Source organism: Bos javanicus, chromosome 2 (assembly GCF_032452875.1).
Source record: "Bos javanicus breed banteng chromosome 2, ARS-OSU_banteng_1.0, whole genome shotgun sequence".
Taxonomy (NCBI): domain Eukaryota; kingdom Metazoa; phylum Chordata; class Mammalia; order Artiodactyla; family Bovidae; genus Bos; species Bos javanicus.
Window position 1 is genome coordinate 106,947,769 of NC_083869.1, and position 14,166 is coordinate 106,961,934.

The window sequence follows — 14,166 nt, forward strand, 5'->3', positions numbered from 1 at the left end:
AGCGCTTGATCGCAGGCCATAAAGAGGTTCTTCTCTCTGGCTGTCTAATCTGCCCTCCCGCACCTCCTCCCCTGAGTGCCGGCCTGATGAGGCGGGGGCTGGGGAGCAGAGTGGAGGCCCATTGCTTCCTCCCGTGTTCAAGAAAAGGCTGAAAAGGGGGGCTTGCGGCTCAGAGGCGGGGTCCGGTCAGAGGTGACCCCCTCTGGAGTCTGCCCATCGGGCCATCGAGTTCTACACCCCTCCCCGGAGCACCCAGCGCCGGGGGCAGACTGCATCTCCCGGCCCCCGCTCCAGCATCCCACTCCGCACCGCCCCCCAACCCAAACTCCCTCATTCCTGGGAAGTTTTCTCTCTTTACAGTCAACAAACCTGTCAAACGTCTCCCTTCCAGCCCGTCCCCCATTCCTTCGCTCCTCTTCCTTCCCCCCGCTTACCCTTCTCCACCCTGCTTCCCCGCCCCTCCTTGCCCCCGACTCCGAGCGGCGGCGGGGGGCTCCCAGGCCTTGAGAGAGGCGAGGTGAGGGGGCGAGGCAGGCGGGTCCCCCAGCCACGAGCGTGTTCGGGCCCCGCCCTCCGCCGAGCTCCGCGCCCGCCGCCCCGGGGCGCTCGGCTCCCTCCCGAGAGTCCCGCCGCCTGACTGTCGCAACTGCCACCCCCACGGCCCCCCTGCCCCTCGCCCCCGCCCCAGCCCCGCTCCCCTCCCACCCCCGCCCCCGGCTCTGATTTCTTCTCCCGAGCGAGCTCGGCAGGAGACACAGGCTCTGGCTGCCCTGTCCGCTCTCCGCCTCCGCCGCGCCCTCCTCGCCCAGGATGGGCCCCCCCGCCGCCGCCGCCGCCGCCGGAGCCATCGCCTCCCGGCCGCCGCCGCGCTCGCCCTGAAGCCCGGGCCCCCGCGCGCAGCGGCTGGCCCCTCAGCCCCGCGCCCTGCCCGCACCCGCCGGCCCTAAAGCTGTCACGATGCAGCCGCCCGCGCCCTCCCGCCTGGGGCTGCTCCTGCTGCTGCTCCTGAGTCCGGCGCACGTCGGCGGACTGTGGTGGTGAGTGCTGCGTCTGGCTGCCCCCGCGGGGCCCCTGGAGCTCGGACGTGGGGACCTCGGGGCCGAAGGTGGGGCTCCGGATCCCGCTCCCGCCGCCTCCCGGCTCTACCTGTGCGCGGAGCCCAGCCCCTCCGCAGCTGGAGACGCGAGGGGGAGGTGCGTGCCGCTTCTGCCGACCTCCTCTAGGGGCATTTCTGTACTGCCACTTAGACGTGCCCACACACCCCCTGCCCCCCTCCCTACATTCTACTGTATTTCCTCCTCCTGTGTCCCACCCCAACCGCAGGTTACGCGCTCAACCCAGGTCACCGAGGAATCAGCGGATGGGTAGGAAAGAGATACGGGGAGACGGGGGCAAGATCTGTAGTCTGAGATACAAATGAATAAAAGAGTGTGTTAAGACGGCTTTGGATTTAGGGGAGAGAGGCTGAATTTGGGGGAAAGAGAAGAACAAGGTGGGAAACCACTGGCAGGGAGAGTCAAGTAGCTGCCTCTTCTCGCCCCACTTTGCTCACAAACCCACCAGCTTCTCTCTGGGCTCCTTCAGAATGGGTGGTAGGGGCGGGAAAGGGAGCGTAAAGGGGGAAACTGAGTCAGAACCTTCGCTTTCTCTACTTTCTCCTCCCCGAGCAAAGAGGAGGAAAGGCAGGAAAAGGACCCAAGCTCCTGGCCCTTCCAGATGTAGAGGTCATGGATGAAAAAATGTGCTGCTGGGAATCGTGGAGGGTCCTGGTGGAAGGGAACAAGGCCTGGCCAGCCAAAGGTTGGGGTCGAGTTCCCAGATTGCCCTAGCTAGAGCAGACACATAGGCAGCTGAGGTTGCGGGAACTTGGAGTCTTGCGGGATGGATAGAGGCTGGGGAGGTGGGTGCCCGGCCGGGACCGCTCAGCGATCCGGATCCCGTAGACTTTTTTTTTTTCCCCTTCTCAGTCTTGGGAGCAGCGAGGACCCGCCCGGAATAGTTGTGTTTAGAGAGGAGGGACTTGGACGATACCGCTGGTGCATTAGCCAATCCTAACAAGTCAAAACCTTGTCTATTTGCATACCGCCATATCATTGGCTGGATTCTCTACCCTCCACTCCTCTCCAACCCGGGGATTTGGAAGAAGGGGTGGGGCAGGCAGTTCCCTCTTTTCTAGGAAGATAGCTGGATGCCCACACAGGGAGCTGCTGGCCACGATCCCACTTCCATGATGTAGGAGAGAAGTCCCTCAGGGTGTCAGTGAGGGGGCCAAGCCAGGGCGACCTAAGTCTCGGCCAGGCAACATGAGTCCTTGGATCCTGACTTAGAATAATGCAGTAGCAGCTTTGAAATAAAGAGAACTGCAATCTAATCTCCCCCCATTGTCAAGCCTATGACCTTGGGCAAGTCACTTCTCCCTGCTCCCTGATGTCTCAACTGTAAGATAGGGAGTCAGTCCTCCTACCTGGAACGGTTGATAGGAGGATTGGGTGGGATGACCTACAACATAATCTGACGTTGGGGAGGTGCTCCTAAATGTAAGTCCTTTCCTCCACACCCCAGGTTCTGGCCAGAATCCCCAAGGGTGAAAGGGGGATCAATTTAAATTAAAATCTAGGGTTTCTAGCAAAATTTTGCAAAGGGATCTCTATCTCTTATTCCCCATACACACCTGTCCTAACTTTGCCCTTTCTCAAAGTATGGAGACAGAGGTTTCTCCCTGAGGGCTGTTGCCTTCCTTCCCCACCCCACTCCACCCCCTACTATTTGTCCCAATTTTATCATCCTTCCGCTTAAAAATACCACTTCCTCCATGACGCTGCCCCTCTGTCTTCCCTCCCTTGCCTTCTCTATGCTTTCACTGCAGTCCATGCATTGGACATTATACCAGTTAGGCATTTCACTGACTGCCCTCTCCTCTTGGGTCCTCTTTCCCTGCTCCTGGGAGGCGGAGCCTTTGTCTTTAGGGCCCTGGAGACTAAAGGTGCTGGGGAGAGCTGTATGGCGTTCTGCTGGGATTTATGTTCATGGTGGCTCCTTTGTTTGGGAGGGGCTGCTGGATGGGAGCCATGCCAGAGGAAGAGAGACCTCATCCCTTGGAGACTGACCCTGAAGCTGGAAAGGAGGGAGTGGGGGAGGAGAGGAGGAGGGCAGGTGTGGAAGAACACAGAGGCCTTCATGGCCACAGCTGCAGGGCAAGCCGGGTGAAGAGTGAGGAGTTGGAGTGATAAGGTGTCTAGCAACTGGCTCACTCAGATACTTTGGAGAGGTTGTCCCCACCCCTGAGGCTTCACCTGAAGCAAGAGCTTCTTCAGGCAAGAAATGTCCAGGCTGCTCCCTGATGTCTAGAACTGGTTGGCTGGATCTTTTCTTCCTGCTTCTCAGAGAACACTGACCAGGCCAGAGCTCCAGCAGTGAACAGGAAAGCAGCTGGCCTCACAGCAGCTCATTGCAGTCCATGCTGCCATTCTAGCAGCAGCCAGGCTGGGAAGACATAGTTCCCCAGGAACTCTGAGTGACCGGACTGTCCTGGTTAGGAAAGGAGGGCTCTGGAGGGGCAGTGGCCCAGGCCTTAGGCTCACGGACCTGGCTCGAGGTCCACCAGAAGTTTCCCATTCCAATTTCTTCCCTCTTCCCCCCTTCTTTCCCACCGCCCCTCTTCTCCAACGCTTTCTAAACTCTGCCTCTGACCTCTGTCTGTCTCTCTCTCATCTGTAACCATATCTTTGTGAATCACAGAATCCCAGATTCCAGGACATTGGCCAGGCTCTCTTGAGGTCATCTTGTCCAGCTTACTGCCTCCAGGCTATCCAGCTTATGCTCTGGCCCTGACAGATTCTGTCCTGGTCATCAGCTCCCAGCCCTCCCATCCTGCTCTCTGCCCCTTCTCATCCTCCCCCAGGAAGTTCTTCTCAATATCTGGCCCATCTTTATTTATACCTTCAATCAGTGGATGTAGAAAATAGCTCACTCTCACAGAATAGCCAAATCAATCTCCCTTCTTCTCCTTTCCTCTTTCCATTTGATATTTTCTGTGAAAGAAACTAACCCTCCTGTTGTCCCACTCGGAAAAGCACCACTTGGTCTCGCTCCCTTCCCCCATCTCATCTTCCCTATGAGAACAGGAGCCAGGCACTGGTCAGCTCTGGCCCCTCGGGGAGGCAGGGAAAGGACCCAGGCTTCTTCCTGACACCCAGGCTTTCCAGTTATGACTCCCATCACCCCTTCCCATCCTCTCTTTCTCTGGGGCCCCTGACCCTTCATGGTCAGTCTTGTTGCTGGCTCCCACAAGCTTAAGATGGGGTGGATGGTGGGGGTAGGGTGGCCATCCAGGCCTCCCCTCCCAGCCCTCCCCACCCCTCGCCTTGGCAGCTTCCCCTGGAAGGAGACAATGGGGCTGTGAGCAGAAAAGGGCAGGGGCAAAAGGAGGCTGGCTTGGTCCAGGCCAGAGCATGCCCTGAGCCCACCAGAGTCCTGGCACCGTGACATTTCCCGGGGGGTGCAGTCCCCTCCTGCCCTGTTCTCATCGGAAGCCAGGAGTTGGGTGGGAGCGGGAATTGGCGGGGGAAGTCAGCGGGAGGCTTGATCATCAGGGCCCAGCCAGGGGGATTCCAGAATGTGTACTTTGATGAAGAAATGCAGCGGTGGAGGGGATGAGGCGGTGGGGGGTGGGGTGGGGTTGGGGGGTGCGGGCAGCCGGGCTGCAGTCAGGCTGGCGGTAGGGCACCCAGCCAGTCAGAGCAGGAGGTGCTCATGAACACAGAAGCCTGTCCCCTGGGAGTGGGGAGAGCGCCCTCTAGCCTGCACCCTCCTTCCTGCCAGGGGCAGGGTGGGGCGAGGCCCTGGGTGCTTTCCCCAGACAGCTTGAGGAGGAGCACAGGGAGGGAAAGGTCGCTGGGCAAGTACTTCACCCACTTTCCACCTGCTCTCTTTGGCTGTTTCCTCTAGCTTAGAGCCCTCTGCTTAATCCAGAAATTAGATCTAGAAAGGACCTTACAGATCATCTGGGCCAATCTTCTCACTCTCAGTGACAGAAGTCTAGCAAAGTTCAGGGACAGGAGGTGACTTGCCCAAGGCCACCCAGAATGCAAGTAGCTGAGGGCTGGGGACCAGGAGTCCACCTCCCTCTGAGTGCTGTGTCCTGGTGTGCAGTAGGGGTAGGGGTCAGGAAAGGGGTACAGGCCCCTGCACAGGCCCCTTCTGCTCCCCCCGTCTCACAGTGCTTCCCCACCTCGGTATGAGAGAGCAGATGGCACAGGACAGACTCTCTGCAGGATATCCAGTGGATGGTCGTTGTGTCCAGGCCTCTGACCAGCAGCAAGCCATCTTGTGTGGGGAAGTCATTCAGGGCAGGGAAAGCCCCTGCAAGGGGAGAAGTGTGAGGAGGTGGGAAGGGCAGCACCTGGGACTGGGCAGAAAGAACCCAGTTGGGCCGGGGGAGGGGGGCGGGTGTGGAGCCAGGGAATGGGGTGGCTGGTGGGCGGTGGGGAGGTAGGGGTTAATGGAGCTGGGGCATTACTGACTTTGATGTGGTGGTTGGGGTGGGGGTAGGGACTGGGGGAGGGGGAACAGTAATTACTGAGTTAGACAGAGCAGGACAGGACAGGCGGGCTGGGCACAGGCCCGGGCCCAGCCTCCTCGGCAGCCCAGCCGTCAGGCAACATTTTTCTACCCCTTCTCCACCACCCACCTCCCCCACCCCTGTGCAGCCCCCACCCACAGCCCCAGGGCTCAGGGCTCCCTCTGCTGGCTCTTGGGAGCTGAGGGTCAGACTAAGGAGTACCCAGAATGAGTGCGGGGAACTAGTGGGGATTTGGCTGTGAGACCCTTTAGAGGAGCAGGCATCAGAAAGGTCTGTGATCCTCTTGGCCTCAAGAATCCACCCAGGAGCGCTGGCTGGAGAAGGGAGGCGGGGGGTGGGGGGATCTTGGAGGGTGCTCCTGGTCCATGGATTAGACTGGCAGGGGAGGAGGAGATTCTGAGATCCAGGCTAAGGAGAGCTGGAGCAAAGTATGTTCTCAGGAATTCACACATGCTGCCTGATTGCCGTGCACTGTGCAGGCCCAGGAGATGGTTAAGGGTGTGAATGGGAAGTCACCTATGGGAAGACATTGTGGAAGCCCACTCTCTGGACAGGCTCTTTTCAGAAGTAGGCAGGTATTATTATTTATTTCCACTTTACAGTTGAGGACACTGAGGTTCAGAAGGTTAAGTTTCCTCATCCATTCAACAAAGGCTTGTAACAAAGGCCAACCTCCCCGGCTAGGGGCTTGCTAACATTGTGGAACCAGCAAAGGACAGAGCCTAGATCCAAACTCAAGTCCGATGGATTCTCAAGGCCCCGAGTTGTGTTCTGCTAATGACATTATACTTCTCCCTGAGATCTTTGGAATGAGTTTATATCTAATTGGAAAGAGAAGATGAGAAGATGTAACAAAACAATTATGCCACCGGCCAGGATGACAAACAACACTCCCGCCCCCATGAGTGACACCAGGAGTGAGGCAGGTGAGGGAGGTCAGTGAGGGCTGGGGCCCACCACTGGCTCCTTAGAGCAGGTGGGATCTGAGGCGAGTTTGGAGAGATGCTGTGTGAGATTTGGATGACTTAGAAGTGAGGAGGGGGGCGGGGTTGTCTCTGAGTCTGGAAACTTAGCGGTATGATCTGGGATGGATGCAGAGTCAGCCAACCCTGATCAGACTAATGACCATGTGGAGGACAGTATGCAAAAGCCCCTGAGGTATCAGAAGCCCTCGGGGTGGGAGGGCTGTTTCCTCCAGTCCCTTTGGTTTTTAAAATATTCGCCTAAATTTATTGCAACGGGGATTCCCCCATTGAGTGGCCGGGGTCAGTCCCCTATCTTGCTTGCCTGTACAATAAGGGTGAACTGGGTGGAAGTGGACTAGAAAATTTTCCACCCTCTGAAGCCAGGCATGGGAAGGTAAGTTAGGCCAGAAACCCAGGCCTCCAAGGCTTAGATTCACAGATGCTGCCAAGAGGAACTGGCTGCCCCCGGATGCCACCTCATTTGGCTACTTATTCTACCAACCGAGGTCCCTGGGAAGGAGATCTTGGCACAGGAGGCCAAGCCAGCTAGAATGGCCAAACCCAGGCTTGTTCCTTCTTGTCTATGTACTGATTTCTTTTAGGGCTAGCTTTGTTTTTTCTATGCCCAGGAGCGGCTATTTGTTTAGGATCTCAGATCCTACATATTATATATTTCCTACCACCATTGTGCTCCAACCGCCAGCCCCCGCCCAACACACAGATGCTTCCAGACAGGCACCTCTTCCCTAGGCTGATTTCAGGCCAGTGCGAACTCAGAGGCCCCCAAAGCAGAGTTCAGTCCCTAAGCAAGCAGAAGGGAAGGAAGGAGGGCAAAGGAAGAAGGGCGTTGAGGGAGTTATTTTGTGATTCGGTTAAAGATGGTGTTAAAGTTAGAGAGGCTATTCGAGTCTGTCTTGCCAACTCCTTATCTTCCTGACGCCCAGAGAGGGAACTGACTTGCTCAGCATAGCTCAGCTCACCCAGAGTGGACAGAGACCGGAGTACAAATGTGAGGCCTGGTGTTTTGCCCAACACTTCCCTGCCAGTCCCCTTCTGGAGTTTCCTTTCCTGTGACTTGAAGATGGGAGTGAGGACAGGAGGGCAGGGAGCAAGCTGGTCCCTTGGGATTCTAGCTGCTACTATTGCCCATCCCTCCTCCTGACTGGCTTGTAAACAAGTCTAGTTCCCAGGCAGCCAGCCAGCCTGAGGAGCCAGACCCGGACCAGAAGCTGACTCCAGGGCAGCCCCTCAACCCTGTGCAGGGCCAGCCCCACCTCCTGGGGGGCTCTGCCTGTCGTGCTCCTCCTGATTCCTCTCCTATCTCAAGCTTCTGGGAAAAAGACAAGGTCAAGAGGTTCTTTCCCTTTCTCGCCTGCACACCCCACCCTCTCCTACTTCCCCAGAGCAGGAGGGGGGAGAGAAGCGGGATGGGACAGAGTAACCTTGGGAAGATAAGGCCAGTCAGCCTTGGGAAAGTAGGGAGTTAGCAAAGGGCAGGATTGGGGAGGGGAGACTGGGGAACTTGGCAGCTTGTGGGTGGAGTGGGGAAGACAGGTTTGCAGAGTCCCAGGCTCCCAGGTTGAGTTCTCAAGATGCAGGTGGCAGAAGAGGAGCTGGATGGCTGTGTGGAGGCCTGTTTCCCTGCCTCTAAATCCAGCTGGGGAGAAAATGTTTCTGGAAGCTAATTAGGAGTCATGAAGCCACATGTGGACAGGGTTCAAGTGAGGACCTTCTCCTTAGATGGCTCCTTCATTCACTCAAAAACATGTATTAGATGATATTCATTGGAGAAGCATAGTAATCATTCACAATATGCAAATTTTCATAATAAACATTGGAGGGGAAATACAAATTAAGCAGCTAAAAATCTGCCATGGAGAATGAAAATAACAGTCCTAACTCTCAAGGTGCTCCATAGTCTTGTTTACCAACCTTGTACAACCATACTGGAAGTTGCCCCCAATTATTTTTGTAATGAAATGGGATAAGTAGAAGGGGGATGAAGAGACTGATAGAAATAAAGATAGATAGATAAAGACTGATCAACTTGTACAGCCAGGGGTTTTCCTACCCTTGGCCCACTTGCCCCTGCCCCATCTATTACTTCTCTAGAGATGCGAAAGGGTTGGGGCTGGACCTTCCCAGGTACAGTGGGAATGCAGTGATGGCAAGTCCTAAGCATGGAGGCAGGCAGGTTTGGATTATGAGTCTCTCCACTGAGGAGAGAACTTTGGTTCCTGGACTACTGGGGTAGGGGTGATGACACTGACCGGACAGGGTGGTGATGGGGGTGGGGTGGAGTGTGGTAGGACACTTTACAGGATTGAGGACTGAGCTCAAGGATTGAGCTTACACATCTTCCTGCAATCATGTCTCCAAGCATCTCACTCCTTAGTGAGAGAAGTTCTACCTTAAGACCTAAATTCCTCCTGCTGCTATTTAAGCCCATTATATCTCATTGTTGTGGGCCCAGAACATGCCTGGGCAGCCCGTACTTGCGGAGCAAATGGGGACAGTGGGGTGGATGTGCACTAAGGCTAAGCTGAAAAGTAGGCCACTTTGACCTTTGGTACATATCTACCAACATTTTCCTCCACGTTTTCTTTCTCATGGTGTTGCTTCTCCCCGCCCAAAATCTTATTCCACCCCCTGCTAAAGGCTTTTGAGTGGTTTCAAATTACCCTCAGCCTAAATACTCTACCTAGTTATTCCTACCAGACAGAGATCTCAGCTAAGTGCTCAAATAAGAGCATTCCAATTAAAATAGTCCCCTCCAGGTGTGAATACCCAGCCGAGTGAACCTTCAGGGGTATGATGTACAGCAACTAAAAGGAAGTGCTAGCCTCGGATGAAGCAAAGGCTGAGAATGGAGGGATTTCTGAAAGTGTGTGAAACTCCCGGTAAGGTCTTTACCCACCAAGCCCAGGAGTATCCCCTCCCCAGTCAGTTATGTTATCTGCCCTGAGACCCCCCCGCCCCGTGCACGGGTCTTGGCTTGCTGCCATCTTGCTCTGGAAAGGTCACAGACCCTGGAGCAGGAGAAGGGGTCAGTGTCATCTACTTTACAACATGGCTTCAGAGACTCAGTCCCCAGTGCCTTCCTCCTGCTCAGGGAAACAGGGAGATATCGGGGTTGGGGTTGGGGGTGAGGGGTGGAATCTGACAGAAGGAGAAATCTGGGCTAGAGAGGAAGGGGGTGTGACTTTCCTCAAAGGCGCCCTTCCCTGACCGCTCTAACATACCGTGGCTTGCTGTATTGCTGGGATTGCCCTACCTTTCTTGCATCAGGGCTAATCAGCTAACACAAGACCAGCTTGTGGTCCACTAAGACCAGATCCTTTTCTGACACTGTCTACTCTTCTTTATATTTCTTTATAATATGTACCTTCTTTTCTTTGACAGCTTACTTTTTTTTCCTAATGGAGTTTATTTGTTATTTTTATTTTTGGCTGTGCTGGGTCTTCATTACTGTGTGCGGGCTTTCTCTAGTTGCAGAGAGTGGGGGCTATTCTCTAGTTGCAGAGTGCCCAGCTTCTCATCGCAGTGGCTTCTCTTGTTGCAGAGCAGAGGTTCTAGGGTGTGAGAGCTTCAGTAGTTGCAGCACATGGGCTCAGTAATTGTTGCACACTGGCTTAGGTGCTCAGAGGCATGTGGGATCTTCCAGGACCAGAGATCGAACTAGTGTCCTCTTGCTTGATCTTCCTTCCGTTAAGGTCCTCTTCCTTTCCCTTTTGGGTTAGGCCTGGTGAATTTTAACCTTGGTCTACCTGGTGCCAGATGCCTTCACCTTGAGTCAAAATCCTGTAAGGATTTATTAATGAAGGTGTACACAGAAGGATAATACTAACTCTTTGATCTATAGCAATTTCAGTCTAGAATCTAGCTCAGAGGGGACACACACACACACACACACACACACACACACACGCACGGAATAGTAAGAGAACCAGGTGGGACAATCTCTGTCTCAGTTGGGGGTGCTGGTGGGGCAAGAGGCATGTCACAGCTCCCGGCTGTGGGCTGGGCGGGGCTGGTCTCCTGCCCCTCCCCCAAGCTCTTCGAGTTACAACCATGGTCTGCTGTTCTTTACTTCCCAGGGCCGTGGGCAGCCCTTTGGTCATGGACCCTACCAGCATCTGCAGGAAGGCCCGGCGGCTCGCAGGGCGGCAGGCTGAGTTGTGCCAGGCCGAGCCAGAAGTGGTGGCCGAGCTAGCGCGGGGCGCCCGGCTGGGGGTTCGGGAATGCCAGTTCCAGTTCCGCTTCCGACGCTGGAACTGCTCCAGCCATAGCAAGGCCTTCGGGCGCATCCTGCAACAGGGTCAGTGTGGGGAGGACCCCAGGAGGGGGCTGTTGTCTCGCCGTTGGAGAGTCAGAGGAGAGGGTGGGGGTGGAGGGAGGCCCACGGAGCCCCACTTTCTCCACGGGTCAAAGGACACGGCCCCGATCACGTCTCCCAGCCCTACGCCACTCTGCCTCGCGCCCACCGCAGCGCCCCAGAACCCAGCCCAGGTCTTGCTGTCTGACCGCCCCTCTCCGCTTCCGCAGACATCCGGGAGACGGCCTTCGTGTTCGCTATAACGGCGGCAGGCGCCAGCCATGCGGTCACGCAGGCCTGCTCCATGGGCGAGCTGCTGCAGTGCGGCTGCCAGGCGCCCCGAGGCCGGGCCCCACCCCGACCCCCCGGCCTGCCAGGCACCCCTGGGCCCCCCGGCCACGCGGGATCCCCCGACGGCAGCGCTGCCTGGGAGTGGGGAGGCTGCGGCGACGACGTGGACTTCGGGGACGAGAAGTCGAGGCTCTTCATGGACGCGCAGCACAAACGGGGACGTGGAGACATCCGTATGTTGGTGCAACTTCATAACAACGAGGCGGGCCGGCTGGTGAGTGGGGACAGGCACGTATAAGGGTGCGCGCGCGCGCGCGCGCGTGTGTGTGTGTGTGTGTGTAAATGTGGGAGTGTGGGTGAGTTTGAAAGGATGTGGAGACTGTGGTATATGAGGAGGAGTGAGTTTGTGGAAGGGGTGAGTGGGGTACACGGTATAGGAGTTTGTTAATGTGTGGGAGGCCACTGGGGAAGATTGGCTGGGGGTGTGGTTGGGCCAGTGGGAGGCAAGGTGGCTGACCTAGAAGAGGGAGTCACTTGGGGGGCCTGGGAGGGGTAGGGGCTGATGGCCTAGTGGGCAGGGTAGGGAGGGGACACTCAGGGAAGAGGACCCAGGACCTTTAGGGACCTCAGGTAGGGAGGACATACTTCTGAAACAGGACAAGTAGGGCAAAGCTTGGGTGGCTAGGGGCTGCCAGGGCAGGGCCTGAGGAGGGAGACCAAGGCCAAGGATGAGAGAAAGGACAGAAGCCCAGTAAAGGCATGGGATCTGGAGGTTGGGGAGCTGGGAGAAGTGAGGGAGGCTCCAGGGACAATGGTCTTGGAAAGGAGTGAAGGACGAGGAGTGGATCCTGATGGTAGGAGGGGTCAGGCAGAGGCCAGGAAAGCTGTGACAGTCTAGGCACTTGTCAACTGCCTGCCTGGCAATCCCAGACCAGTCCCTGCCCAGAGCCCTGGCAGCCTCTCCCCTTCCCTCTATGATGAGGAGGGCCTCAGGAGCTCCTGTTTAGGGACAAGAAGCAGTATGAGTCAGATGTTCCTGGGGCGGGGTGGAGGGGAAAGAGAAGAGGCCTAGGAGGGGGCCCATAGACTTCAAGACTGTAGATAAGGTTGGCCCCTGGACTCTGAGCTTCCGGAAATGATCTTCCTGGGGCATCTGACCCCATAAATCTCTAGCAGGGTTGTGAGTTTTCCATTCCAGCTTCAGACATAAATGGTAAATAAAGGGCAGGACTCCTGGGTTTCAGTTCTCAGTAGGGCATTCATAGGGGCCCTCCTGCACCCTATGCCTCAGTTCTAGCATGTGCCAGGGAACCCCCATATCCTATGTCTTGTAGGGTTATGGCCTGAGGCATTGGGCATGGGTGGGAGGAAGAGGGGACTTGGAGAGGAATGTCCAGACAGGCCCACATACCTGTCGGAAAGGATTGGGGAGGGGTGGCGGAGACAGAGCCCAGGCAGCCTGCTCTGCCTGGGGCCCTGAGAGCAGGAATGAGAAGGCTGGCTGGCAAGAGGAATCCGTGCGACAGCTGCCACCTTTACCCTCTCCCTCCAGGGAGAATCTCACCCTTGCTGTCCATTCCGCTTTCTCCCCCATTCCTTGGCTTTGGATCCTGGAATCTTTACACTGCATACTGTCCCCCACTCCCCACTGCTCCCACTTCTCTATTATTCCTCCTCCTTTCCCGGGTGTCGGGCCGTGATTTCCTCCTTCCCACTTTGCGCGCTCTCGCTTTTTTATTTGGCTTTCTTTTTTTTTTTTTTGGTCTGCTCTTTGCTGTCTTCCATTCACCACCCTCCTCTATCTTATTTTCTGTCGGTCCTCTGGGCCTTTCTGCGCCCCACCTCCCTGATCTGTTCCCATCCGCCTGCTCTTATGCTCCCCGCAGGCAGTGCGGAGCCACACGCGGACCGAATGCAAGTGCCACGGGCTGTCCGGCTCGTGCGCGCTGCGCACCTGCTGGCAGAAGCTGCCCCCGTTCCGCGAGGTGGGCGCGCGGTTGCTCGAGCGCTTCCACGGCGCCTCGCGTGTCATGGGCACCAACGATGGCAAGGCTCTGCTGCCCGCCGTCCGCACGCTCAAGCCGCCGGGCCGCGCTGACCTGCTCTATGCCGCCGACTCGCCCGACTTCTGCGCCCCCAACCGGCGCACGGGTTCGCCGGGCACCCGCGGCCGCGCCTGCAACAGCAGCGCCCCGGACCTCAGCGGCTGCGACCTGCTGTGCTGCGGCCGCGGGCACCGCCAGGAGAGCGTGCTTCTCGAGGAGAACTGCCTGTGCCGCTTTCACTGGTGCTGCGTGGTGCAGTGCCACCGCTGCCGCGTGCGCAAGGAGCTCAGCCTTTGCCTTTGACCCGCCGTGGCACCCGAAACTGCGCGCGGAGCCGCCTCTCGGTACCTGCGGGACCTCTGGGCGCCAGCAGAGGGCGCTGCCTCGGCCCGGCTTCCCCCTGAGAAAGTCCATCTTCCAGGCCTCTGGAAACTGCGAGGCGGTGGGATTTGAGACTTATGCCGGTTCATCAAGGCCCAGGGCACTGAGGGAGCCACCCGACAGGGGCTCCCGGGGACTTCATGAGGAGACCATATAGAGCCTCTCTCCTCGGCCCCCAGACAGAAACCAAAGAGCCAGTTTCTAGGCCTCTGGATGTGGGGCTCCTCAGAACTACTGGCCATGGGGTGGGTGGGTGAGTTTTGTATCAATAAAGATATTTAAACCAATAGGATATATCAATAAAGATATTTAAACCTAGGCCCAGAGTTTTTGGGGCGGGGGGGCTGCCATGGGACAGGCTCTGAAAGGAGTGAGTGAGTAAAGGGAGATGGTTTTGATAGAACGGGCCTCTCAGGGGTCATCACCTGGGTCCCCATCTGTCTTCCAGAACTGGGCTCTCCTGGTGGTGAAGAGTGCCGGATCCCGCCCTTGGCATTCTTCTTATTCACTCTGGTACACATCTAGGGTCTGTATCTGCAAGCTGGGGGAGAACTGGGATCCCCTTTAATGGGCAGACTGAGGGGATCT

The 14,166-nt window shown here is 57.0% G+C and overlaps 1 protein-coding gene across 1 annotated transcript; it reads left to right on the plus strand.

Annotated features, from left to right (window-relative positions):
- Window positions 1-721: 721 nt before the first annotated feature.
- On the plus strand, window positions 722-13,865 carry WNT6 (Wnt family member 6). Its single transcript, XM_061385246.1, has 4 exons — window positions 722-1,037; window positions 10,644-10,864; window positions 11,092-11,426; window positions 13,039-13,865. Exons 1-4 carry the CDS (start codon window positions 958-960, stop codon window positions 13,498-13,500), a joined length of 1,098 nt encoding a protein of 365 aa, XP_061241230.1. The 5' UTR covers window positions 722-957; the 3' UTR covers window positions 13,501-13,865.
- The last annotated feature ends 301 nt before the right edge of the window (window positions 13,866-14,166 follow it).

What these genes read in the sequence shown, in the direction of transcription:
- WNT6 (XM_061385246.1), top strand. Translation starts at nt 958, where the DNA reads ATGCAGCCGCCCGCGCCCTCCCGCCTGGGGCTGCTCCTGCTGCTGCTC. An exon ending in CGGGCGCATCCTGCAACAGG is followed by an intron (nt 10,865 to 11,091) that starts GTCAGTGTGGGG and finishes CCGCTTCCGCAG; the next exon opens with ACATCCGGGAGACGGCCTTC. An exon ending in ACAACGAGGCGGGCCGGCTG is followed by an intron (nt 11,427 to 13,038) that starts GTGAGTGGGGAC and finishes TGCTCCCCGCAG; the next exon opens with GCAGTGCGGAGCCACACGCG.